At 43.3% G+C, this 25,468-nt stretch overlaps 1 protein-coding gene across 1 annotated transcript in view; it reads right to left on the reverse strand.

The window, feature by feature from the left end:
- CNKSR2 (connector enhancer of kinase suppressor of Ras 2) overlaps window positions 1-25,468 on the reverse strand; it is a 2,376,238-nt gene that overhangs the window by 796,228 nt on the left and 1,554,542 nt on the right. The window contains exon 11 of the mRNA XM_069639527.1: window positions 10,547-10,773. Coding sequence (XP_069495628.1) covers window positions 10,547-10,773 — 227 coding nt within the window. The remainder of the gene's footprint in view (window positions 1-10,546; window positions 10,774-25,468) is intronic.

A 25,468-nucleotide genomic window follows, 5' to 3' on the forward strand; every position in this document is an offset into this window, starting at 1 on the left:
AAAGCCGGGGGATCCATATGATTGGGCCATTGTAAAATGGAAGATAGCATTCACACAGCCATTCACAAGATCAGGAAGGGAGTACAGGTACCTGAGAGTGAGAAAAGAAAACAGATAATTGCACATGGAACCCAATTTCAAAACTGGGTTTGTAGCCATCAATTCCACGTGGACACAGCGAACTGGGGTAAAACACACAAGATTTTTAAAGTTCTGGCATTTGATCCATTATCATAGATCTGGGAATGCCGCATATGACATATGTGGTAACACAGAGGAGGTCTTGGGAACACACATTTCAGAGATGTACTGGGATACTGGGCTTCCCCAAGTGGAAAGCAAATTGCCGTAGTTACTGGGCAAATCTATTCTCCCCCATGTCAAGGAAGATGATGTGCTCAGGACTATAACAAAAGTAAAAACCTCTAGGGCCCTTTGATCGGCACTGGCTTTCCAATGCAGTTGTTATGAAAGATACCCTATTGTGGGCCACTATCCTGCACAAGCTCTTCCTTTACATCATTAAGACCAGCAAGGTTCCCACAACCTGGTAACAATCAATCCTTATACTGGTCCACAAGAAGGGTTTGCACCTCGATCCAAACAAATACAGGTTGTTAGCAATGCTGGACCCAGGTGGAAAATATGTGCCTCCCTGTTACTGGAAATGCTAACTGCCTGGTCGAACGTGAACAACCTATTGAATCATCAACAGACTGGGTTCATAAAGGTCTGCAGCACAACCCATATCATCTGGGTTCTCCAATCTTTAATTTTGGATACATACCAGAATGTTCAGACCAGCTTATACCTCTGCTACGTAGATTACTGGACAGCTTTTGACAGTGTCTCCCATGTTAAACTCTGGTCCAAACTTGCCTGTATTTTATTAAACTACTATACAGCAACACATCAGTCAGGATAAGGCTGATTTAGGAGGGGTACACTTTGAAGAGCTACCCTACTAATAGTGGCCTCAAACAAGGCTGTGTTCTTGCGCACCTCTTTTTTAATCTTTATATAGCCGATTTAGACATTACATTGAAGTCTGCCCACAACTTTCCACCAAAGTTTGGCGGGAGAGGATAGCTTGGCTCTCCTACGCAGACAACACTGTTGTCCTCGAGCTGACAGCTGTGGGACTGCAGCAGTCTCTGGATGCACTAAACACTTATGCTCAATCCAATGGCTTTAGGATTAACCTTTTGAAAACAAAAATCATGCCTATAGGAAGAAGGGCATACTATGGTACCTCATTTTCCTGGGCTGTGGGTGGAAAACATCTGAAGCAGGTTACAAAATATAACTACCTAGGCCCTCCTGTAAAGGACTCTTGCTCACTTTCACACTACTTGGAGACTGTTCCACCCATGGCTTGGTATAAATGTTTGGCAATCAAAAAAGTGATAGAGGTTTGGGGATCATTCTATTGAGGCATAGCTGGAAGCATACAAGATATATATTACCCCGGGCATACTACATGCATTAGAGGTCCTCCGAGAGAAGGCTGTTGATTGGTTGCAAAAGCTGGAGGCAAAAATACTGCAATCTCTGTTTGGCCTTCAGGGGCAATCCCTGTTGAAGTGATCAGGTTAAAGGTAGGGCTAAGGTCCCTTATGTCACTCTGGAAAATGGGCAAGTGAAAGTTCTTGCTAAATGATATGATTTGATATGATATGATATTTATAACATACCTACACACAAGTGTTTCAAGGCGCAACGAGGCAAGGGAGGGGAAACAGAGGAAGGACAGAGACAACGATCTTACTGGGCCTAGTGACATTGAGATTGCGCATGTCCTGGGGAGAGGAGAGGGGAAAAGTGCCAGGAGGAGAGGAGGTTGGATAAGTGCCAGACATGGATCAAAAACAAGTAGTGTGGCCAACAGATGGCAAGTGAAGGTGTTAAAGTGCAGACAGCAGGTGTATTAATAAGTGCAGTTAAGGGGATTGTTGGGTTTCAGATACAGACCACAAATGCAGGGGTTGCCAGGAGGAAGTGTAGGAGTGCAACTGGGTGGGCAGACAGGGACCTGGGCACGAATACAGAGAGTAACCAGGTGACCAGTGCAGTATCAGACAGGAAATCAGCAGGGTAGTAGAAGGGATAAGGCAAAAGCAAAGAGGAATGTCTTGAGGTGCTTCCGGAAGCGGAGATGGTTCTGCTCAGGTTTCAGAGAGGCAGGGAGACTGTTCGAGAGGGAGGCGCCAGCCGAAGAAAGAGATCTGCCCCCAACTTGTTGCTTGGAGAAGTGAGTGACCCTCAAGGAGTTGGCGGTGAAGGAGCGAAGAGATAGAGTAGGAAGATATTTCCGAAGAGAGAGTTGGAGAAATGTCAGTTCCTGGCCCCAGAAGGCCTTGTGGACAATGCAGAGGGTCTTGAACCTGGTCCTTTCAGCCACTATGAGCCAATGGAGAGATTTCAGGGCTGAAGAGATAGGATCCCCAGTCCTGTTCTGGATGGGTTGCAAAGGATGGAGAGCAGAAGCAGGCAGATTTAAAAAGAGGCTGTTGCAGTAGTCCAGCCTAGAGAAAACCAGAGCTCTGGAGACAGTGAACTTCTGGGGGAAGGTGAGTAAAGGAAGAATACCTCTGAGGAGGTGCAACTGGTAGTTTGACTTCTTAAGAGTCTTCAGAGATGTGAGGAGAGAAGGAAAGTGTGGAGTCGAAGATGACCTAGACATTCTTAGCCTCAAAGGTGGGAGCAGGAAGAGGGTCAAGAGTGGCCGGCCAGAGAGTGACAGGAAAGGAAGGTGCAGGTGTGCCGATGAGGAGGATCTCTGTCTTACTTGCATTAAGACAGAGATCGTTTACCGCACATCACTCCTGGATTGCAGACAGACAATCAGGGATGAGAGAGGGAGAAGAGACAGCAGAGGGGAGCCTGAAAGTGAGCTTAGTGTCATCCACATAGCACTGAAAGTTTTTAGCAAGGAGCAGCAAAACGGTGGGTGAGTGGTGCCAGGTATTGGTTGAGCAGCCAGGGAGAAAGGTTAGACCTGTGGGGAACACCACAGGTCGAGAGTGAGATTGAGGAGAGGAAGGACCCAAGTTGGACTTGGGAGGGTCGGTCCGAGAGGAAAGAGGTCAGTCAGACCAGGGCCAAATCAGTGATACCTAGTTTATCACGGAGCTGGTTGAGCAGGATGGCATGTTTGACCATGTCGAAAATAGAAGAGCGATCGAGTAAAATGAGGACAGAGGGAAGAGTAGCATCAGGGTTAGAGAGGAGGACTTCATGGATGTTCAGGAGAGCTGTTTCCATGCTTCTCTCTGCTCTGAAGCCAGACTTATGGTCATGGAGACAGACAACAGTTTAATATTAAGCTGGGAGATGGCCGGCTTCTCCAGGAGTTTGCCTAGGAAAGGAGTAATAGAGATTAGGCGATAGTTAGCCACACAGGAGGGGTTGGGTGAGGGTTTTCTTGAGAAGGGAGTGCACAAGAGAGTGCTTCAGGGGGGAAGGGAAGGTTCCAGTGGTGAAACAGTAATTGCAGATGTCGGTCAAGGCTGAAGCAAGGGTTTCAATGTGGTCCTTGGTGGTTTTGGAAGAACGGGGAAGAACCTGTTTTGACGAGACTTTCATAGATCAGACTTGTCTAGAAACCTCATCTGGGGTGAACAGAGGAAAGGCAGGGAAGGGCAGAGGAGAGGGGGCTGCAGGGAGGCTGGAGTTAGAGGAGAAGGTAGATGGAGAAGGAGGAGAGAAGGAGAGGGTGGACAGAATGTACTGAGTTTTAGAGATGAAATGAGAGGCCAGGGCCAGGCAGAGGGCCTGGGAGGGGACAGGCGAGGTAGAGACAGCAGCAGGATTGGGCAGCTCCTTTCAGATTTTAAAGAGTAAACATGATAATATGGAATGTTGTGCTAACCTGAAGTCGTTGAACATAATGTATAAGGAATTGGTAGCAACTGTAATAGCCCACCGTGATGTGATTAGTCTGACCTTTCCCACTGTCCATGATCTGGCGTTGTTGCCTGGAAATGTAAAAATAAAAACTATTGATTGGCACTCAACATGGCAAGTTTTCTGAAACTCCATGAAGTTAGCTGATGAAACTGCGTTGTCCGGCCCTAATATGATTTATAATGTATTTGCTTGTGGACATTCTAACAGTTCTAGAATATGTGGGAGCCTGGAAGGGTATTCAATTAGAGGATTGTATATGCCGTCTTTTCAACCAGAACATCGAACCTTCCAGGCATATATTGATGGCCTGACCTACATTAGAACTGGAATATGAGAAAGGCTATGTACATTTTCCCATTTATTGAACCAATCAGTTTTGGGCATCCGTCTTTGGGGCTGAATCACTAGTAATGCCGTGGCTGATTACAATTGGCACAAGGCAAAGAAACACCTTGACTCACTTCCCTGTTGACTTGGATCTTAGTTTTGCCGGGTGATATGCATATTGGTTAGGCTGAATTTCAATTGCTAATTTCTTTTTTTAATATGATGACTTTTTTCAAAAATGTGCTCTGTTTTAAGTATTGATATATTAAGTTTTGATGTAATTGTTTTTTTATACTTGCCATAATCACTTAAATAGAAATAAAACATAGACAAGCTGCAAGCTACTAATCATACTTTACCTGATGAAACACTAGAACTAGGAGCCGCTGCTACACCACCTGTTGCAGTAGTTCCCAAACTGTCTGCTAGCCCTGTGTCATAGACATTTCCCTTATCCCCTGATGAACTTACAGCATATACTATCTTTATCAATCAATTTAAGATCTGGAAAGCAGCTCCGAGCATCCCATGGGCACCTCTCTGGTGGCAGTAGGAAAAAAGGTAAGGAATGATGAGAAAACCACCTCAGATTGTGAAAAAACAACCATCACCCATGGTTTGCTGTGAAACGGGATCCAGACGTTGATACTATTTGGTTCTAAAGTGAGTGACTTATTATCCACTTGTTCCAACCAAGGGAGAAGCCACTGGAAACATGTGTTTGACTATTTTCCAGATTGAGAAGACAACATCTTGAGCTGTACCTGAACTGAGCCCCTTTCTTTTATTTGTTATAAGTAAAGCCCCTTCAAGTCCTCATTGAAGTCTGTGTGCCTCATTGATCCCCACTCACCTTCATGAATTATCAAATGAGGGAGCTAGGGAAAAATCGCATGGTGGCCTACAGGAGGTGTGTCCGCATCGTTCTAGACTTGAACTTAATTTTATTTCATAATTGAGGTTGACAGGCTATTGGAATTGTGCTGTAATGTGAGTTGCAAAGTTCCCGAGCCAGGTGCAGCAGGAACATTCATAGATGCAGCTGATGAATACATGACACATCAACTCACTCACAACAAGACCCAAAACACCCTTTTTAAAAGTTATTCACTTTTTTTACAAACGTGCTGAGAATCAAATTATTATCTTTCTATGCTATCTAAATCCATGACTCTAGCTGAAAATGAAAATTCTGATCTCATAGAGCACATCAATAATACTGGGTTACCTTAAAAATGTATGTTGAGCCAAGGTAATACAATTAGTTTTTCAGAAGCATCAATAACCTCTCGCTCAATACTGGACAATTTGCTAAGACATTCAAAGACACCCCAATCTTTAGAAAAAGAAAGGCGTGAACTTTCTAGAAACACTAAGGTCCTCTCCAGTATCAAGACTTCCACTCATCAGCAGCACTTTCAAAACACCCATCACCAAATAGCTGACAAAACATATGGAATCCGCCTGAATTCTTGATGACATGTAGACGGACCTATTCGCTATTTACACCACTGAAGAAATGGTGACTTCAAACATGGACAACATCAGAAGGATGGTTCATGGTGGCGGAGTCAGTATATTCAGCCACCTTCGACACAAACAACCACACCATCCTCCTCAGTTAACTGCTATGACCCAGCTTCACAGGTTCAGTTTTTCCCTCGATCAACAACTTTCCTCAGAATAGATTACAATGAGTGATGATGGATACTTTTGAATTCTCCCCTCTGAAGATTCTGTGTGGCATTCCTCAAAGAGCTGATATCTCCCATAGTTTTATAATCTCTGCCTTCAATCCCACACATTCTATTGCATTTGTATAGGGTTCTGGTGTGATCTAATTAATCTTTGTTTCTCTATCCACAGTTAGTAGCTGGATGGATTATAATCACCTAAAATATACTACCCGCAAAACGGAATTCCTTTTATGTGGTTCTCACTTGTCTGGTGGGAATCCAATTTATTGTCCTGACGTTCTCGGTATGCTCCTAAATCCAGTCATTAACGTTTGCAATTTAGGTATGACAATGTATAGGCACTTTTAACCTGCTTCTCAGGTAAACAAGGTGGTTGGCACCTATTTCTGTCAAATTTGCCAACCCTGGGACCTTGTTTTTATCTTTAGACATCAAGTTTAGTTGACAAATGCACTGGTAACATCCTGACATGATTGCTACAATGTTAGTTATGTGGGCCTTCTCAAATATGTATTTGTAAGGCTTCGGAGTTTTCACAATTCAATAGCCTGAATGTTATTAAAACTTCCATGAAAGCCCACACCTTTGCAACTCTTCAACAATTCCACTGCCTTCCATTTGCTGAAAGAGTTAAATTCAGTGCTTTTTGTTTAGTGCACAATGCCTGCATTATAAAGGTCCTGAACCCTTAATAGCAAATGTCAAAAATGAGTTCCACACCGTTACCGCCAGTCAGCAAAGTCTAACTCGCTAGTTTCCCTGATGTTTCGACCAGTAAAGTGGGGCGGGGAAATATTTATCTGCACAGGCAGTCATGCTATGGGAATAGTTACTGGTATCCCTCAGGAAAAACAACAAGCATCAGTCCTTTAGAAAGCAGCTTCAAGCTTTCTAGTTCCCAAAAAAAACCAAGAATAATCTTAATCCTGCTTTTACTTGACTGCTTTTAATTTCACTTCTCTGGTTAGGGTTTAGTTTGTTTAAGCGTGTAAAATTCCAAGGTGCCCTTTGAGGCATGTGCTGCACTATACACATGTATTTAAAGCTAAACTAAAGCAAATTCTTGCAGATCATATCATGTAACATTGCTGGCCCTGTGAATATGCTAGCAGATACTGATTGGTAGGGATTTGTACTAACATTTCAGATTATATGCTTTCCAAAAACCTGGCAACAGTGAAGGGTGTTTCAGGGTACCCCTAGTGGGGGGTTGTTAATGCTGATGGTGGTAGACCACAACGCTAAGGTGTCCATATGGTAAACAGGAACATAACAGCTATGAATCCAGTGGTGCCCTGAAATCTGTTTTTTATGTTCTCAGTATTTAGACTCAACCAAGGTTAGAGACTCTGGTTGCCCTAAATTCTTGGATGAGCTAGTTGTCACTATTGGCAACAGTAAAGAGAGTGATCACAAACTATTGTGTCTTCCTACGCAAGTTGCCTATGGTTAGGATCTGAGAGGTGAACCCACCATAAGAAAAACTACCATGCCATTGTCAAATAACATGCAGAAAGTCTGCTGTTCTTCTTTGTACTTAGAAAGAGTGATTGATGTTCTATATTGTAAACTGCCAACTGTTGACCAGGTTGGCAAATGACCATTGGCTGGTTACTCCACAGAATGTTAAATATGGCACCTAATGAGAATGGCAAGACCCAGGTGTTGGTGACATCCACAAACCCTGATGTCCTTGCCCTTTCAGAAGTCCAAATAGCCTATGAAACGATGAGTCATTTGTGGTAGTACCACATGCTCTACTTCCATTAAATAGCATTAGTGTTGTGCAGAGTTGCGGGAAAAAGACAGTCTGCTGGCAGTGGGCCCTATGTTCTAATCCTTTATTCACTGTGCTCCTAAATTTGAAATGCACTCCCACACCGTCTGTCTGCTCACAGTAACTCTCGGATTTCTGTTTAACCTCACCCACTCTCTGGCCCCTCCAATTACCTCTTGTATTCATTCTGCTCCTCTAACCTTTCCATAGTACTTCGAAATGAAGTTTAAAGACTATACAAAATACATACATAAATTAGAGAGATTTATATTATATGCATCAGTTTTATGGTGGTTTATAAATTATATTTCAAATTCATTTCCAAAATGCCTATATGTTGATGGAAGTCCTTGCTATATCATAGAGGTCAAAGGTCAAGTGATGGAGGACCAAGAGATGACCGGGGTATGGGGCAGCAAAATGTATTTTCGCTCCAGGTGGCCACATTCCTTATACCAGCCCTACCCACCGCCCTCGGTATCTATTGGGCCTCATTACACGGATGGCGGTAAGGGATTACCGGCACCGGTAAGGGCACCGGTGCCGGTAATCCCTTACCACCCTACTACGAGGTCCCTCAGACCACACGTTAAGGACGGGACCCGCTGATGGACTTCAGAGCAAATAACGGTACCGCTAATTGCGGTAACGTTATTTGCTCCTTCCCCATTCCCATTGAGCCCTATAGGGGCTCAATGGGAATGGGGAAGGGCCATGGTGAATGGGGAATTACCGCCCCGCCAACCTTGGAATAGGGCGGTAATTCCGCCATTCACAATGCCGGACTCCAGCAGCAACCATGGAGCTACTAGCGCCATGGTTACCGCCATCCGTGTAATGAGGCCCATTGTCTTTATACTTATTTCAGGCTGTCACCAGTTAAAATAATTATATACATTTTTTGAAAACACCAACTATCTTTGCATAGTTATTTGAAAAACAAAACTGTATTGTTTATATTTGTTTTTGTCTGTAAAGAAAAACATAAAATCATAATTCATTAACAGATTTCCTTTTCCGAATGCAAAAGTGTCTTTACAAAAATAATATATATGTTCAAGCGTACTTTAGATTCAGTTCTTAATGCTATCAGTAAGGGGTAAAGCTTTTCATAGGCAATGATCTTGGGTGTGCGGTTTAACATCGAACTGGTCACTGAGGATGCCATGTTCAGACATAAGTTTGTCCTATATATCTCAACTGACGGGAGGTTCTCAAATCTCAAAAGGGTGCTCAGAGTGCATTGGAGGACGTGACACTTTGAAATATAAAAAAAAAGAAAACATATCTGTCCCTGATTAAGGGAAGAAAACTGTCACACTTAAAACTATAAGAAAGGATGGTGAGCAGAAGCGCACAAAAGTCTGACGCAGACCAATAGCTTTGCCAGTTACCATGTAAATCAAATATTCTGCTTCTTAACATGCTTTCTCGTTTCTCGCCTTTGCTAAAGTGGCACCATATCTTACAAAACAAAAAACCACGAAAGGGTCCGAAATGACCAGGTAATACAAGGCACATTACTCTTTGCCAGTTCAAAACAGTCACAGGGGAATGCATTTGTTTTCTGCACTTTTCAAAGAGCATCCCGTTTCTGAATTTGGTATGCACTTTGAAATGCACAGAAGCACACACCCTTCACGTACTAGTTTGCCCAATGGAGCTTGAAAAGGGAATCAAAATGAACATATCTAAACATACGTTTGCTCCAAGCAGAGAGTTGGAGGTAGATCCCTCTCTTCGGCTGGCACCTCCCTCTGGAACAGCCTCCCTCCCTGAGCTGGATCTTCTTCAGTTCCAGGAACTTCTCAAGACCCTCCTTTTCTCCTCGTCCTTCCATCTTCTACCCCTCCCTTGCTAGACTCTCCACCTGATGCTGCAACTGGGGCTTGGTCCCTCCAGAGTCATACAGGGACCAGACCACCCCCCCCTACCAGTACCTGCCAGTCTCCTATGCCAGTTTTTTTCCTCCCCTTCCGACCTCTTTCCCCTGGTACTTGCTGCCCTGGATTGAGTAGTACTTATCCTCCCTCTCCCGAGGGGCTCCACCACTATTGCACTTCTCCATCTTCCCCCCACCCCATCGCACTTATCACCTTGTCATGCATTTGCACGGTAGGATTGTCACAAGCCCAATATAACTGTTTTTTTTTATCTTGTTATTAATTTCCTTGATTTCCCATGCCCCGCCCCCCCTTCTTGTCTTGTGGCACCTGTCAACACTTGTGTATAGGCGCTATACAACTGTCCAATAAATAAATATTTATTGATACTCTTTGTGAATAGGATCCATATTTTTCAGGTGCAAATGAAGGGGATTCACTACCAGTGCATCTCTTTCAAGTGAACTTAGCCCATCACGTTGCCTCCGTGCCACCTGACTCATTAGATGCCGTCCGCCCTCTTGTCCCCGCCACCCTTTACAGCTGTACCCCTCCTCTGTAAGCCCGGCGGTATATCTGTTCTGTTGTTTCCTCTGAAAAGTGCTCTGTTATGCATCCGTACTGTTGTATACCCCTGTAAAGTGCTCTGTTGTGTACCTGTATTGGTGTATACCTCTGTAAAGCGCTCTGTTGCTTCTCGAAAGATAGGTATTTGCTCAATAAATATCATACTAATAATAATAATACCATGAACCACAATTGCCCAGAAAAACCTTTGAGAGTCAAACACCAGCAACCTTGATTATGGACAAAGATTGTTGTTAGAAATGCAATTTTAGGCAATCTTCACATAATATCCAAAGTGTAACAGTAATTTACTGGAGAAATCCATTTACATCTAGTACATTGAAGAAGACTTTTAACATGACAAATTTGACCTTTAATGGTGGAGCTATTTCGCTTACCGTAGGTTGGTGTGCTCTCTCTCCTCCCGGCGGGGACACTCGCCCTCCCTTTCTCATACTCATAACAGTACAGTATAGCATCTTCTTCAACAACATTATAGTGCTTGCGGTACTCCTGATCCAGAAAAGAGTTTGGAGATTCGGAGCCCTTCGAAACAGGCTTGCCTCCAATATGCCTGGTGACGTCATCGCTTCGTAGGTCTCCCTTTTCATCTCTAAAGTTAAATAGAGAAATATGAGAGAATAACTAGGGGGGATTTAAAGACATAAAGCAAAGCATCTGGTGATATCATCACTGCGTGGAGCCCCCTTTTCATCTTTTAAATTCAATATACATATACGGAAGAATTACTAGGAGAGGATTTAAATAAATAAAGCACCTATGCATGTGCACACACACGCACACAAACATACTCATATTCATTCCGAATTAACTGTGCATCAGGTATTAAAGTAAGCAAACAAAAGTCGCGCAATGATACAGTAAAAAATAAGCAATGCACCATTATTTATTTTATTCATTTGTTTGCTATCATTTGGGTAAGTGCAAACCTGGCTGCATGACAAATGGAGTTCTGTTTAATAATACAAATTCCACATAATGCATACAACATTGATAAAACAGAGAACGCACACATTTAAAACCACATATTCGGACCTACACATTATTAATCAAGAAATGTATTTAGGAAAGCGAAAGGTCTTTAAATCTTTAGAAATGCAAGAAGACAGAGAGCTAAACGTAAAGACACATGAAGAACATTTCAAATTCAAGCGCTAACACAAGAAAAATATCGATTGGCGCTACATGATCCCCTCAAACAAGGAATATCCTGCCGGTGTAACAGTCTCCCTGAGGTAGGCCTCTGTTTGAGAGGTACACATCTTACCCAACACTGTGCTGATGCAATTGCACATGACAACACACTTATGGATATATTTATATTAGAGGGGTTCAGAGGAGCGGGCAGGGTAAGGTCTGAGTGGGCAAGGCCCTCTCAGAAACTGTAAATGCCCACTCAGCAGCACTGTGTTTACATGTACAGATGTTAATGTCACTACGCTGGGCCCAACTACATTAGCTGCAGGTCCCACTTGTTAGACAAGCCTGGCTACGCCTCTACAGGGGTTGTGATAATTTCCCTGCATTTAGGATTACATTTCTCTTCACATATAAAGAACACTTTCGGTGATGCTAATTACATTGGCAAGAATCAACACATTTTCTTCAAGCACTGTGTCCAGAGGCATTGCACCTAGTGCATTCACCAGGCTGCATGTTGTGGGCACTGTGAGCTGAGCACCAAGGCGGAGGAGCTTCATGGCATGTCTGCAAACTCTTATTCTTCAAGCAGCCTAGTGAGGGGCACAGCATCCAAGGCATGCCCGCCTAGTCATGTCTCACTAGCCATTCTCTGGGTGATCTGTCTGCATGGCTTGCCACCTGACCATGCACGGCAAGACGAGCACAGCGGGTAGCAGAACTCTGCTTTTATCAGGATCTATGTGATCACTACTTGGCCCTACATTTTGACAAAAAAAATGTCAAATCAGAAAAATTGAGCCACCCACTGATCACATAGATCACTATTTCCCGCATCCCCTCTACGCCTTTAACCCTGCTTACCTTTTTTTTCCGGCAAACTTCTTTCCAGGCGCTCAACCCCCACCACCCCTCCTACAAAGTAAGTTCCCTATTCCCAATGTTGGTGGGAACTTCCGCTGCAGGATCCCTTTTTCAAAATAAATGTTGTGACTTTGAATGTCTCTGGTAACCCCTGAATCCCATTTTACCGGACATTGGGAGCAAGGGACACCCCTGGATCCCACGCTCCCCTCATTCATTAAATGGGAATCTGTATTTTTGTATGTGTCAAATGCGCAGTAAACGCGCATTCAGCATATGTTTTGTTTACATTTTGGGCCGATATCCTTTTATCATGGCACTGTGGGCAGAGTCAATGCGCCCAGTCACAGACTCTGAAATCTGTGGCCAGATCTACACTGTTAAAAGTATAACTTACAAAAGCATGCACATTTAATGAGACTATTTGGCTGGTCAAAGGTATTGGTCTTAAGTATGATGCGATGGTAACCAACCATATATTTATAAAGAGGCAAATACCTTAAAAGTGATAAGCACATGATAATAACACTATAGACAAAATGAGCATGTTCCTATTACAAACATAAAATGTATGAGAACAAGTGATGTTGTTCCTTCAGTTCACAGACCAGTTACGGATGAACCTGACTTCGAAGGTTGCTGAAGAGCTAGACAGGGTACAGTTCCATGCCCTAAACAAGTAGTTTACAGCTGCAGATACTAGTTTGGCGGAACAACTCAAGGAGTCATCTATTGCTAATATTGTAGTACTGGGTGTTTATAAATGAAATAGCCGCCATCCTTTTTTTCTCGATTCGAGAGATAGCCACGGCTATAGCTGAGGGTTTCAGAAAATGAAAAGCAGAAAAAAAAGCCATTTGCAGGTCAGAAACATGCAAATGTCACCTGGCTAGTGGTGTGGGCGGACACCAACTGAAATGTGGGAGTTGGAGGGGGTTTAGGGACTGAGTTGGAAAGTTTTTCTGTAACCTTGGCTATAGCCGCAAATAGTTGACATCTCACAGCAAACTGAGACACAGAAAGAGTGTGTGTTGTGGTGGGAAAGGGAGAGGGCAGGTGGCCATTTAGGGAGCGGGGGTAGCTGGCACAGATAGGGGTCACTTGGTCAGGAAAGAACTACGGATAGCCATTGGTTTGTGTAGTTCAGTACCCATGCATACCGTTTACTTTAAATTATTTTTACAGCTATTGTGGTGTTGGAGCAAAAAAATCACTGGCCATGGCAGTGACACAATTACCATGCAGATCTCCCATCCATGCAGCAACCAGGACAGAACATGCTTAGCTTCAAAGTGAGCAAGGGACCAGCCTCCTCATGCCATGTTGCCTGATAAATCAGCTCAATTTACAAACACACTTAAAGAAATTAGCTGGCCGTTTCCTTGCTTTGAAGCTAAGCAAGGTCAGTCCCACTTTGAAGCTCCCTCAAGACCTTCCTCTTCATTTCTGCCTTTCCCCTCTTCTCCCTGCTGATCTGCTTCTCTCTCTCGGCACCGTGCACCTGGTCACCCTCTGTCCCACGGGCCCAGGTACATGCTCGCCCTGCCTCCCTCCTGCACTGCCTCCGGGCCACCCCTGGCACTGGGATCTGTATCTGTACCCATACAGTTCCCCACTCTTCTTCTGCACTTATCAGATATACCCTATCTGACTAATCATGCACTTGCCACTTGCTGGCTGCACTACAATTTTTCAGTGCATTTATTTATTTATTTCACTTACTATTTATTCTGTTCTCCCCTCTGTTCTGCACTTTCCACTTATCGCCCTTCCACGCACTTTTTCCCTTTTCCCCCTTTCCATGTACTTGCGTGTTCTTAATGTCGATGGGCCCAGTAAGATCATTATTTTTGTTATTTTTGTTCTCCCCTATTCACCTCTCTTTGCCCGGTCGTGCTCTGAAACACTTGTGTATGAGCGCGATATAAATAAAATATAAATATCTATATCAATAAAGCAAGGTCAGTCACGATTACTGCATGGATGGCAGACCGATTGGCTATCCAAATTGTTTTTTTAAACTGTGCTACTGTCAGTCCTTGAAAGATTTGAACACAGAGACAATTTATTGCTTTTTGATGAATTGCATTCTGGTATTTGTAGTCTCCCAGTCAATGATATTACAAACAGAATCGATATTTTTACATCAACAGTGAGTTTCCCATCCCTGCAGTGACTGGGATGTACCAAGCTCAGCTTCAGAGGAAGGAAGGGGTCAGCCGCCTATGACCATGTTGCCTAATAAATGAGCCCAACTTTCAAGACCACCTAGAGAACATGGCCTAAAGGGCCTGGATCATTCCTCGCTTTGAAACTAAGCAGGATCGTTCTCGGTTAATGCATGGATGGAAGAAAGTCCACAGTTCTGAATGCTGTGTGTTTTCTTAGGTTTAAATATCTCATAACACACGGCATTCACATTACTTTTTTAAAACTCTGTTTTTGTCAGTTCTTGAAAGTTTTGCACTTAGAGACCATTGTTTTGCCTTTTGCTGAATTGCATTTTGATATTTGTAGTCTCACAGTCAAGATGAGGGGAATAATGCCACAATTGTACACTTTTTGCAAACATAGTTCTATAAGGATTTATATATTTGACTGACACTCTGGTATGCATAGTTTTCAAGTTATCTTTATTAAGCAGAGTATTGTTGAAAGCCAGACATGAGGGTGAGGAGGGACAATGATGAGAGGAAAAGTAAGTCATGAGTTTTTCCTACAATGTGACAAGAGACTTTGCAATCCTGGACACTGGTGTGGTTATTTTCCCCTAATTGTGGCTGCTTTTCAGGGCACCAGTAACGTTGAAAGCTGTAGTCAGTGGCCATGGCTAAAGGTCATAGCTAGCGCCCAACAATATGTTAGAATATACAGTCAGCATAGCCAAAGGCCATGGCCAAAGGCTAGTATTGTGTTCAAGATCATGACTAGTGGCTGGTTAGGGTATATAATATACAGTTAACACGGCCGAAAGCCATAGCTATTGGCTAATTAGTGTCGTACAATAACCAGTGGGCACGGCAGAACACCATCCCTTGTTGCATTTTATTATTTTAAAATATACAGTGGACATGCCCAAATGATGTACAAAGTGCTCAAAGTCAAAGGCCATGGATAGTGGCCCATTTATATGTTCAAATATATAGTGGGCATACCCAACGATTGTGGCCACTGGCCACTTTTGTGCTAAAGTCCATGGCTAGTGCCTGATCAGTGTATATAATATACAGTGGCCACAGTTGAAACCTGTATCTACTGGCAAAGGCCAACATCTATGGTTGGCAGCATGTTAGTGTTTTAAAATATTCAGTGCACATGGGTGAAGACGGTGACCACTGTCCATAACTGAAGGCCATGACTAGTACCCATTCATGTGTTAAAATATATTTGGTTATGCACACTGACCATGGCTGAAGGCCATGCTTAATGCCAGTTACTGGTGGAGAGGACAAACAGGTTCGTGAAAGGGGGTCTACAGCTGGCGATGTCAGCGGGTTTGAACTGGCAGAAGGTATTGAGAGAGATGATTTGGAATTATTGCACAATGCCACATATGGTTACTAAGGTTTCTTCTTTCATGTCCCTCAAGGGTAGACAGCCGGCCACAAAACTTTGCCCGGGTTGGCTAAACTTGGCAAGGAGTGTCAATGTGGATAGAGATAAGATCCTGATACTTATCAATGAAGCCCAAAATGAATACAAGGAGAGGTTTAATACAGAAAGGAAATCCAAGGAGATTGTCTGGAAGGAGGGCGATCTGGTCTATGTCAAGAATCCCAGATTGTCTCCCAAATGCATTGAGAGTAAGTTCATTGGCCCAAAGAAGATTGCCGTGGTGAGAGGCAATGTAGTTATCATGGAAGGGGGAGAGTGTTGGTCCATGTCCAGATTGGTAAAGTGCAACAATAATGGTGAGGCGGAGGACCGTGGAAATAGCAATGACAATGAGCAAGTGTATGAGTCAGGAGTAAGCAAAGGTGTACAGGAAGATAATGACATGAATGCAAATTCGGAGAGGATAAGAAACAAACCTCTCTGGTTGAGAGACTACTACCTTGAGTAATTCTGTCAATATTATAAGGGAGGAGATGTGTTAGGTTTGTTTACTTATTATGTATATTTATGTATTAGCATAACCATAGGATAGAATGTTATGCATGTTCTGAACTCGGGGGTTCCACTTGCATGCTTTTCTTTATATGTGTGCCGAGTTGTATTATGAAATCACACTATTCTACTGGAGTGTTTTCCTTCATGAGAGATTCTAAACTGTTCAGTTGTGGTCTGCCTTAGAGGGCAGCGCCTGCTGTTGTGTGATTCCTCACTTAATTAATACTCAAACGTGCCTTTGTTGTTTGAGTCTATATTCTTAACAAGAACATCAGTCCAATACATCTCCAGTGACAAGGGGGTAAGGCAAGGGTGCCTCTTATCCTCTTCCTATTTTCTTTCTATATAGCACCTCTGACACAAAGAATAAGGCATCATTGGCTTATTGTACAGCTTAAATCTGATACATCTAATAGTGTAATTGCCATTAGTACCCAGCACGCTCTGTCCACGGGAAATACTACACGTGGATTGGCTCTTTTCCGAGCCATTCCTCATGGTATTCCCGTGGACATATGAGTGTGCCAGTGTTTTTTCCTGGCGGGGGCGTGGCAACCCTTTAGCCAATGAGGAGGCCCGAAATGGGGCAATCCCTGCTCCAAGCGTCCCAAGGCTGGAGGTTGCCTTCGTCCCCGCCAGTGACTCAGGTATGTTTTTTTCCCTCCACCCCCTCCCCTGAAAACGATCCCCTCACTGCCTTCCCAACCCCACTTACCTTCTTTTTTCTTTTTCTCAGGAGCGAACGCACTGGGAACACTGCTGTTCCCAGCGCGCCCACTCCCGATGACCGCCATGGAAAGGGAAAACAGACTACGTTTTCCCTTATCGGGCCACACACTGCTAATTAACTCACTGAGGCCATCACATAATTATCTCCATATTTATTTAATTCATTGGCATTGTATGTACAGGCTCCAGATCACACAAGGGTGATAAAGTGCCAATGTCATCTGGTCACAGCCAGAATGTAAAATCATGTACAGACCATTGACATTTAATTAAGTTTAATAAGCATATACTTTCAAAGCACAAGAGATTATTTTCCAAAATTGCTAACAAGACCTAGAGGCACAATAGGCAAAATTGGAATGACTGTAAAAGCAGTTAACTGAAGTCTTAAAAGTGCTATGGGACCTTAATGTGCAAATAGAAGACGAGATATTATGGTAAACGGGAGTTAGCCAGAGAAAAAGAGATGGAGTGGTGGGGAAAGAATTGTCCATTGTGGAAGGAGGGGAATAGGTAGGGGCATCTGGTGTGTGTAGAAGCTTAGTTGAAAATGTCTGAAGGTTGAAATAGGTGGTGTCTTAGGCTTGTGATTGAAGGTTGGCAGCGTATTAGTCTTCTGGTTGTTTTTTGAATTTGTGAGGTATTAGTGTATTCTTATTTGGTGACTGTAGGTATCATTGTGTGGAATGGCAAGCTTAAGGAATGATTGGAGGCTAGTAAAGTGGATGGTCTGTGGGTAATGTGTAGGACTTTGAGTTCTATTTTCATTTTTGATGGACAATCAGTTGAGTGTTCTTAGAGCTGGAGTGATATGGTTTTTAGGCTTAGTGCAAACCTTGCAGTTTTATTCAGGATAATTTGGAGCAATTTTAGGTTTTCTTAGGACAGACCCATATAGAGAGAATTGCAGTATTCTAGTTTGGCGAGTATGGGCATGGTGAGTTAAGTTACAAGTAGGAGAGTATCTTTCTGATTATGTGTAGCAGCCACTTTTCTTTTTTGTTGCTCTGTTGTATATGTGGTTGAGGAGATCGGGCATTGTCAAATAGGATTCTCAGGTTCCGTGCTTCTGAAGTAGGTGAAGCAGGATTCCTAGTTTATTGGGCCATATAAAAGGAAGGGGGTAAATGTGCTGGGTGCCAAAACCCATGACCCCTATCTTGCTGGGGGTGGAGGCATAAATTGTTTTGAGACATCAATTTTTAAATGGCTTTAAGACATTGGCTGATGGAGTTGTTGAATTTGATGTTCTGTGAAATGGAGAAGGCAAGTTTTGTGTCATCTGCCTATCCTTGAAATGTTGGTGTAAATTGTTCTACAATGTGCGTGACGGTCTTTATATAGGCATTGAAGAGCATGGGGAAAAGGTGGATCCCTGAGGCACTCCTTAAGTAACCTCCCTTTGGATTATTAGGAAATCTCTGGCTTTTACCATATGATACTGTTGGTATGCTTGTCCAGACCACCGCCCCTCCTAGATGATTTAGATTGCGCAAAATATATTAGAATATGGAAATGATCATGGGACGGTATAGGGGTTGGAGGGAGTCATGGGAAGGGATACTTGGCAGGATAGGATAAGGAAACCATAAAGGGGAAAGTTAGTTAGCAATGTCACAAATGAATTATATAGGATATAGTATGCTTATATACAGGATAGTCATAACACAAACTAACATTACATTTATGAGTAGGCCTGAATCTTCGCAGGCCATGTTCTCATAGACAACACAGGACAATGATGCCTCCTCTATCGTTTCACCATTGCATCCTGATTCCTAGGCCTGCCAAAGAACACACATGTTCCCTCACATCAGTTAAGGTCTTGGAACTAATTAGGTAGGAATGTGTGCAGTCGAAGTAGTGAATGACTGCGGCCAAGTACCAAGGTCTGATTCCTGAGTGCGAAGGCAAAGGTCTTGGGATGTTAAAACATTAACCAACATTTAAGACAATAGCACCCCCCAGAATGACGGTCACTCTATTTGAACTACCAGATTTGCAGGGCAGTGGGCTCTAAATCCTTTGTGAACTGGATTGATTAGTGGGACATTAAGTTCTCTCTTGGGGAAGGGTAACTAATAAAGAGGAAAACAGAGAATGACATGATCTATGTTTTGTGCCAGGGAGAGCTAAAGTATGATTCTCATACATTGGGAAGGGCATGATGCAGGCGCCAATGTGTCTGGGATGAGAAAAGGGCTGCTTTGTCCGCAAGCACCAGGCTGACCTCGACGAGTCCCACTGAGCTCACATTGATACCCAGGTGCATAATCGGAGGGGGAATACGACTATTCACATGAAGGGAAAGAGGAGTGGGATACAGAAGATGAACAGGTTGAAGCAGAGCAGCCACCTGTAATATCCCTTGAGTACAACGTTTATGGGGACCTAGGTTACCTAACAGGGGAATGGCAGTAGCTAAGATATCGGTGTCAAGAAAGAAGAAAGTTGGGAAGACGGTAGGGGCACAGTTCTGCTGTTGCATAAGGGCTGAGGAAGTGCACAGTATATCCCTAGGGCACAGATGGACAAAAATAACCTCCTAAAGACACTCCTGTCCCTCACAGCTGGGGCGGGCAGATGGATATATGCATTCAGAAAACACACATCAGGGAATACTTGGGCTGTACATGAATTGAAAAGTTTGTTTCTGTCTATACTGGGAGACCAGACTGATGATATAATGATTGAAGCAGGGTATCCGGGTGGAAAATGTGATGATGATAGCCACGATGGAGCACATTTCAATGACATCCAGCCCCAAGTATGGGTGGCGTTTAAGTGTGCGTATACAGACACACTTGATTTTCAGTCAATTATGCAATGAAGAATGCGTGAAGATGAGGATCTGGCCCAATATATACTACATATACAAGAAATATTGCAGGCAGAAACAGGGGATTCATGAGATTGAGCGATTCCTTTTTTCTATTTCTTAGTTAAAAGAGGGCTCCTGAAAAAGGTGCAGAAGGACTTGACAAGAAAGTGGTGATTGAGGCAAAGGGTTGGGCAAAGGGTTGGGAAGAATTCAGTCTATTATCATTCACCAAACAGTTGAAAGAAAAGGAGAAGGAAACAGCACAGCGAGTGCAAGCAGAGGAAGCAGAACCGTTAGTTAGCAAAGGTTGCAGTGCAAGGGGCTGCGGCAACAGTACCGATAGAAAGTTTGGCAGACTGTAGGGCGATTGAGGTAGATGTACACACAGCACCGAGGTGGGGAGGAGAAAATGGGTGGACAGATGGATACCAACCTCAATTCCAAGTGGGATTGCCATGGGGTTTTCAATGGGGGAGAGGGAGATTTTTGGTTGGCCGGGGAGGGCGCATTGTGTTTCGGAGGAATGGGGATGTGAGGAGGAGTAGCAGACCAGTGTTGGACATGTGGCTGCATAGGTCATTTTTCAAAGGAATGTATGAGTAGACAGGTGTACGCATATCTTCAAAAACAGAGGTTTCCTTATCCGGAGGGAGATCCAGGTCCATACCCCCAATCATATGGACAGATGCCCCGTTCCCCCACCAACTTTCCCACAGTTACCCACCCCGGGAGCTAGTAATGTGCTGTCATACACTGTACCACAGGGACAGCAATAGGGCCCCCATATCCCCAGCAATAACACTATCCCAAACTGTACGGTGTCCTACTATCAGGGAGCCACTGTGGTCAGAGGAAACCCATTTGTTTTCCCGGGGACAAACATGTAACCAGGTTAGGACAGCCCACAGATAGCCTTGGCATGTCCAGTTCTATCAGTCACTGCTGACCCAGATGGTAGTCATAGAGATAACAAAGAAACCATTCATTTTTATAGTAGATACAGGTGTGACTAAATCATGCATTTGTGAGGGAGGTTCCCTATATCAGGTGAGGTCATGGAAACACAGGACTTCCCTGGGGAAGTTCAATCAGTTTCTTTCACAAAGAAATTAGCTCTCAAAATGTTATATTCCACTGCGACTCCAATCAACTTGTTGGGAAGGGATATTTTGAGTAAGCTCAACATGACCATTTCGTTCACCGAAAGAGGTGTGGTATGTTTCATGTCCGGCATGTGTGCAGTGAGTGTAATGTTGACCTTGCATGCCTTAGGTGTTGAGTCTGTGGCAAGAGGAGTACCAGTGGCCCCCAATTTGTTTTTATATGGTATCACCATACTATTGAGCGCCGTTCCACAAGTAGCAAATATGTATTGGCACGTGCACTCAGAGTCGCTGTTCAGGCCGGCCCAGCGTCAAGAGATAGTTGCAGGCACCATCATCGAAATGGCTACAGAAGAAGTTCTTGTGGCAGAAGACCGGATTGTTTGATGGCAGTTGATTCAAACAGTGGCGTACGGTTCTATGCATTGGGCCCACCAAACAAATGAAAAATGTCTCAAATGAGGAGTTGTTTGAGAAACGAAAAAAAGAGGGATAGATAATATTGGACGTATGTGTTCCCTGGGAAATCATGATACAGTACAGATATGGGGTGTGTCTCATGTTTCTAGTAAGGACTGCTCCTTCATTTACCTCTACAGATTTGGCCAAGTTTCCTGACAAATTGTCGACAAACAATCCACACAATATGGGACTTTTGAATAGTGTTACACCAATAAACATAACTCTGAAACCTTGTTCTGTGTTTCTGCAAGTAAAACAGTATCCACCATTCAAAGCATCAGAGGAGGGGATTTATGACACTATTATGGCCCTTTTACATCAGGACATTATAGTACCTTCAGGTTCACCCTGTAACATGGCTGTTTATCTGGTGAAGAAATCAAAAGGTGCTTGTTGGAGGATGATTCAGTATCTTTGCCCTCTCAATGACATTGTACAGGCCGAGTTCCCAGTGTTCCGTGCCCTGCTACAATATTGTGTAATATATGTGTTGAGGCCACCCACTTCACTGTAGTAGATTTGAAAAATGCTTTTTTCTCAGTAGCCTTGCATCCCGATTCACAGTACCTCACTGCGTTTACGTTTGTTGGGAGCCAATTCCAACATACTAAGCTTCCTCAAGGGTACTGTGAGTCTTCAAGTATTTTTAATAGGGTACAACATGAGGATTTAGGCAACATCTCTGTCCCTGGTACCATATTCCAATATGTGTATGACTTGGTGTCCAGTAGTATGGAGTACCAATGCATGTAAGACTCTATAGCATTGTTGCAATTGTTAGTTGGCAAAGGGTACAAGGTGGACCGAACATAATTGCAATACTGTCAGCAGGAGGTGTTGTACTTGGGACAGTTGGTTTCTGTCAACGGCAAAAGAGTAAGCCCAGATTGAGCAGCAGTAGTGCGCGCCACAACCCAGCAAGTGACAGTGAAGAACATGCAGACATTTCTTGGACTTTGAAATTATTGTGGAGCATGGATTTTTTATTAGACGTCATACACTAAACCATTGCTTCAGGCCCTCAAAGAAACGCAGCTTACAAAAATAACATGCTCTGTACTGATGAAATGGTAATTACGTTTCAGCAGCGTAAAGATGTTATTTCCACCGCCCCCGTATTGGCTACTCCTGATATACGCAAGTGTGTTATCTCTTTTCACATTATGATAGTCAAATGATGACTACTGTACTGACACAACATAGCACAATAGGGCATAAACCTTGGGCCTATTACAGTGGCATGTTAGATTCCATCATGCAAGGACAGTTGCCATGCGAACAAGCATTCACTGATGCTGCCTTCGCCATTTAGAAGTCTGCGACTATTTTCATGGGTTGCTCATTAACATTGTATGTGGAGCATGCAGTTTTTGCGATACTATAGAGATCTAAATCCACTTTGACCATGCAAAGGGTTTATGCATATGAAGTAATAATGTCAAGCCAGTTTATTAAAATTGTACATTGTAAGACAGTGAATCTAGCTACCTTTTTGACTGAATCTATTATTGACGATGACGATGTGCATGTTTGTGTTACCTATGAAGGTCCAGAAGATGGTATCCCTAAGACCTGCGACTATGCTCTTGATGAAGGAGAGATTTAATTAACTGACAGGTCTTCAACTATTGACCAGAGAACAGGTCAGCGACATACTGGGGCGGCAGTGGTGCCTCTGGTTGAGGGGAGCTTGAGGTTGTCTTGCAGTGGAGGCTGCCAGGTCATTATTCGGCACAAGCAGCAGAACTGATCCCCCTAATTGAAGCACTTGAGGCAGCACAGGGATGCTGAGTAACCATATACTCAGGCTCAGCATACGTAATAACACCTTTTCACTCAGGATTATCGAGATGATGAGGAGAGGTATTGAAGAGCAGATGGATCACCCGTGCAGAATGCATTTTTGCTACACAGACTAATCACTGCGCTTGCACAACCTACGATTGCTGATAATAGTAAAGTGTGCACAAGCGGCATATACTTTGTTTCTCTCAGGAACAAAGCAGCAGACATCGCAGTGAAGCAGGCCGCTTATCTGCCAGTACCAGAGATACCTGAGCAGCTAGCATTTGTGAACATGCAGTTACAGTTGCAAGCGCCATACAGGGCCCTCCCTGTTAGAGAAATAATTGAGAAACAAGGCAATGCCCCACAAAGTGAAAAGTGAGTGTGGCAAAAGAGAGGTTGTGGACAATCCCCAGCTGACTTTGTGTGGAGGCAAATCAGTACAGGGAGGTAGTGATTCCTCAAGCATTGGCATCGGTGGCCTTTGACCAGCTTCACTATCCCAACCACATATCTAAACAAAATATTGCAGCAGATAGTCAAGAACACTGGTATGTGCCTAATGTTCACGAACTGTTATCCTTGTTCACATCCAACTCTGTGGTGTGCCAGACTTATAGCACAGGACACACATGGTCTTAAAAGGCACCTTGCCACGCTCTAATTGTTCATTCCATGTTTTACACATAGATTCTGTGCATATCTGAGAGAGGTGTAATTCTCTTTGTAACTTGATAGTGGTGCGCATCCTGATGCCAAATCGGCATCCAGGTTCTTGGTGGGAGAAGTGTTTCCCCGATGGGAAGTGTGCGATATTCTTACAAGTGATAATGGCACAGACTTCTTCAGTGAGCTGTTTAAGGAGATTTCTGCTCTTTTAGGAATAAAGCACAAGCTGTGTTCAATGTATTACCCTCTGGCCAACACGGTTGTGGAGAGGATGAATGGCCTGCTCAAAACAAAAATTTCCAGGTTGTGTGCAAATCTGAAAAGGAATTTGGTGCATTTTTCTTCCCTTGGCCTTGTTCAGTTTAAGGACTCAGCACTGTAAGGATCACCACCTCTCCCCTCATGAGATTGTGACAGGAAGACATATTCACAGGCCATTAACTCCTGTGCAGAGGGCTTCAAATGCTCACAGGGCTGCGTCGATCCTAGGGGATGAGTTTCATTTGTATTTGACTCAATTAACAAGTTTATTAAACACCTTTCTCAAAGGATTGCTCCACAACTATCGTAAGACACCAATAACAGAGCTGCACCGGGATCTGTGAGCTTGCCACCATTGCAATTGTTTCCAAATGACAAAATGTACATCAGAAATGAACCTCATTACAATGGCACATACACTGTAGGTTAGGCTACTCCCCTTGCTGATAAAGTGAAGTAATTGCGTTACTGGGTACATTTGTCTGATGTTTGAAAAGCACCACAAAACGTGCCCCACCTGCAATTATTTTGACTGAATGTTTTTGAATTACTGTCGATGTTTGATGAACTTGTTTTTTTCTAGATATTCACAGCAGTATCAATTGCATTATTTGTTTTTCTCTCTTCTTTTTGAGTTTTTGGGGAAATTATTTCAGTTTAAAAAAATATTTTTGAGTATATTTTCAGCATTATGTTTATTCAAATGACTAGATTATGGCACAGGATTAACATTCTGTATTCTGGGCGTACTTGCATTGACATATTGTATCCACTTATGTGTGAGTTTGCCTTTGGACTGTTCATATACATATTTAGTGATATTTTAGGGGTGGGCCATATAAAGGGGGGGTGGCGGATGTAGTAGCAGTACCATACAAAGGAATATACAGATGTTAAAGTTTTTCATAATTTTTTGAAGTATCAAACGATGAGCATCTAACCACAGTGGTAAATGTTAAGCAAATGAAGATGCACAACACCTCATTATGGGGTTTACAAATACAACAGAAAAGGGGTTTAGAGGAGGGAAAATAGTGTGACCAGTACAAAGGAGTAGTGTTTGACACAATGTAAATTGTGCACCACCCAGAGCTTAATAATGTATGGTATAGTCATATGAACTCAGTGGGGAAACAGAGATACAACAGGAGTTCTTATGTCTGCTGCCTCATCCCCCATGATGCAATGGAGCACCCAAAATGCTAGTACCAGAAGATTTTAGAGGCTCAATGTTTGGTACACTTAGCGCTGTGACAGGTTCGATTTCTGTTCCAGGGGCACACAGTACAAGTTGTACTAATAAACAAAGATGAAGAGAAGTGTGCAAAGGATAAAAGTGCCCA

The sequence above is a fragment of the Ambystoma mexicanum genome, chromosome 7q (assembly GCF_040938575.1).
Source record: "Ambystoma mexicanum isolate Mex_15411 chromosome 7q, UKY_AmexF1_1, whole genome shotgun sequence".
NCBI classification, from domain to species: Eukaryota; Metazoa; Chordata; class Amphibia; order Caudata; family Ambystomatidae; genus Ambystoma; species Ambystoma mexicanum.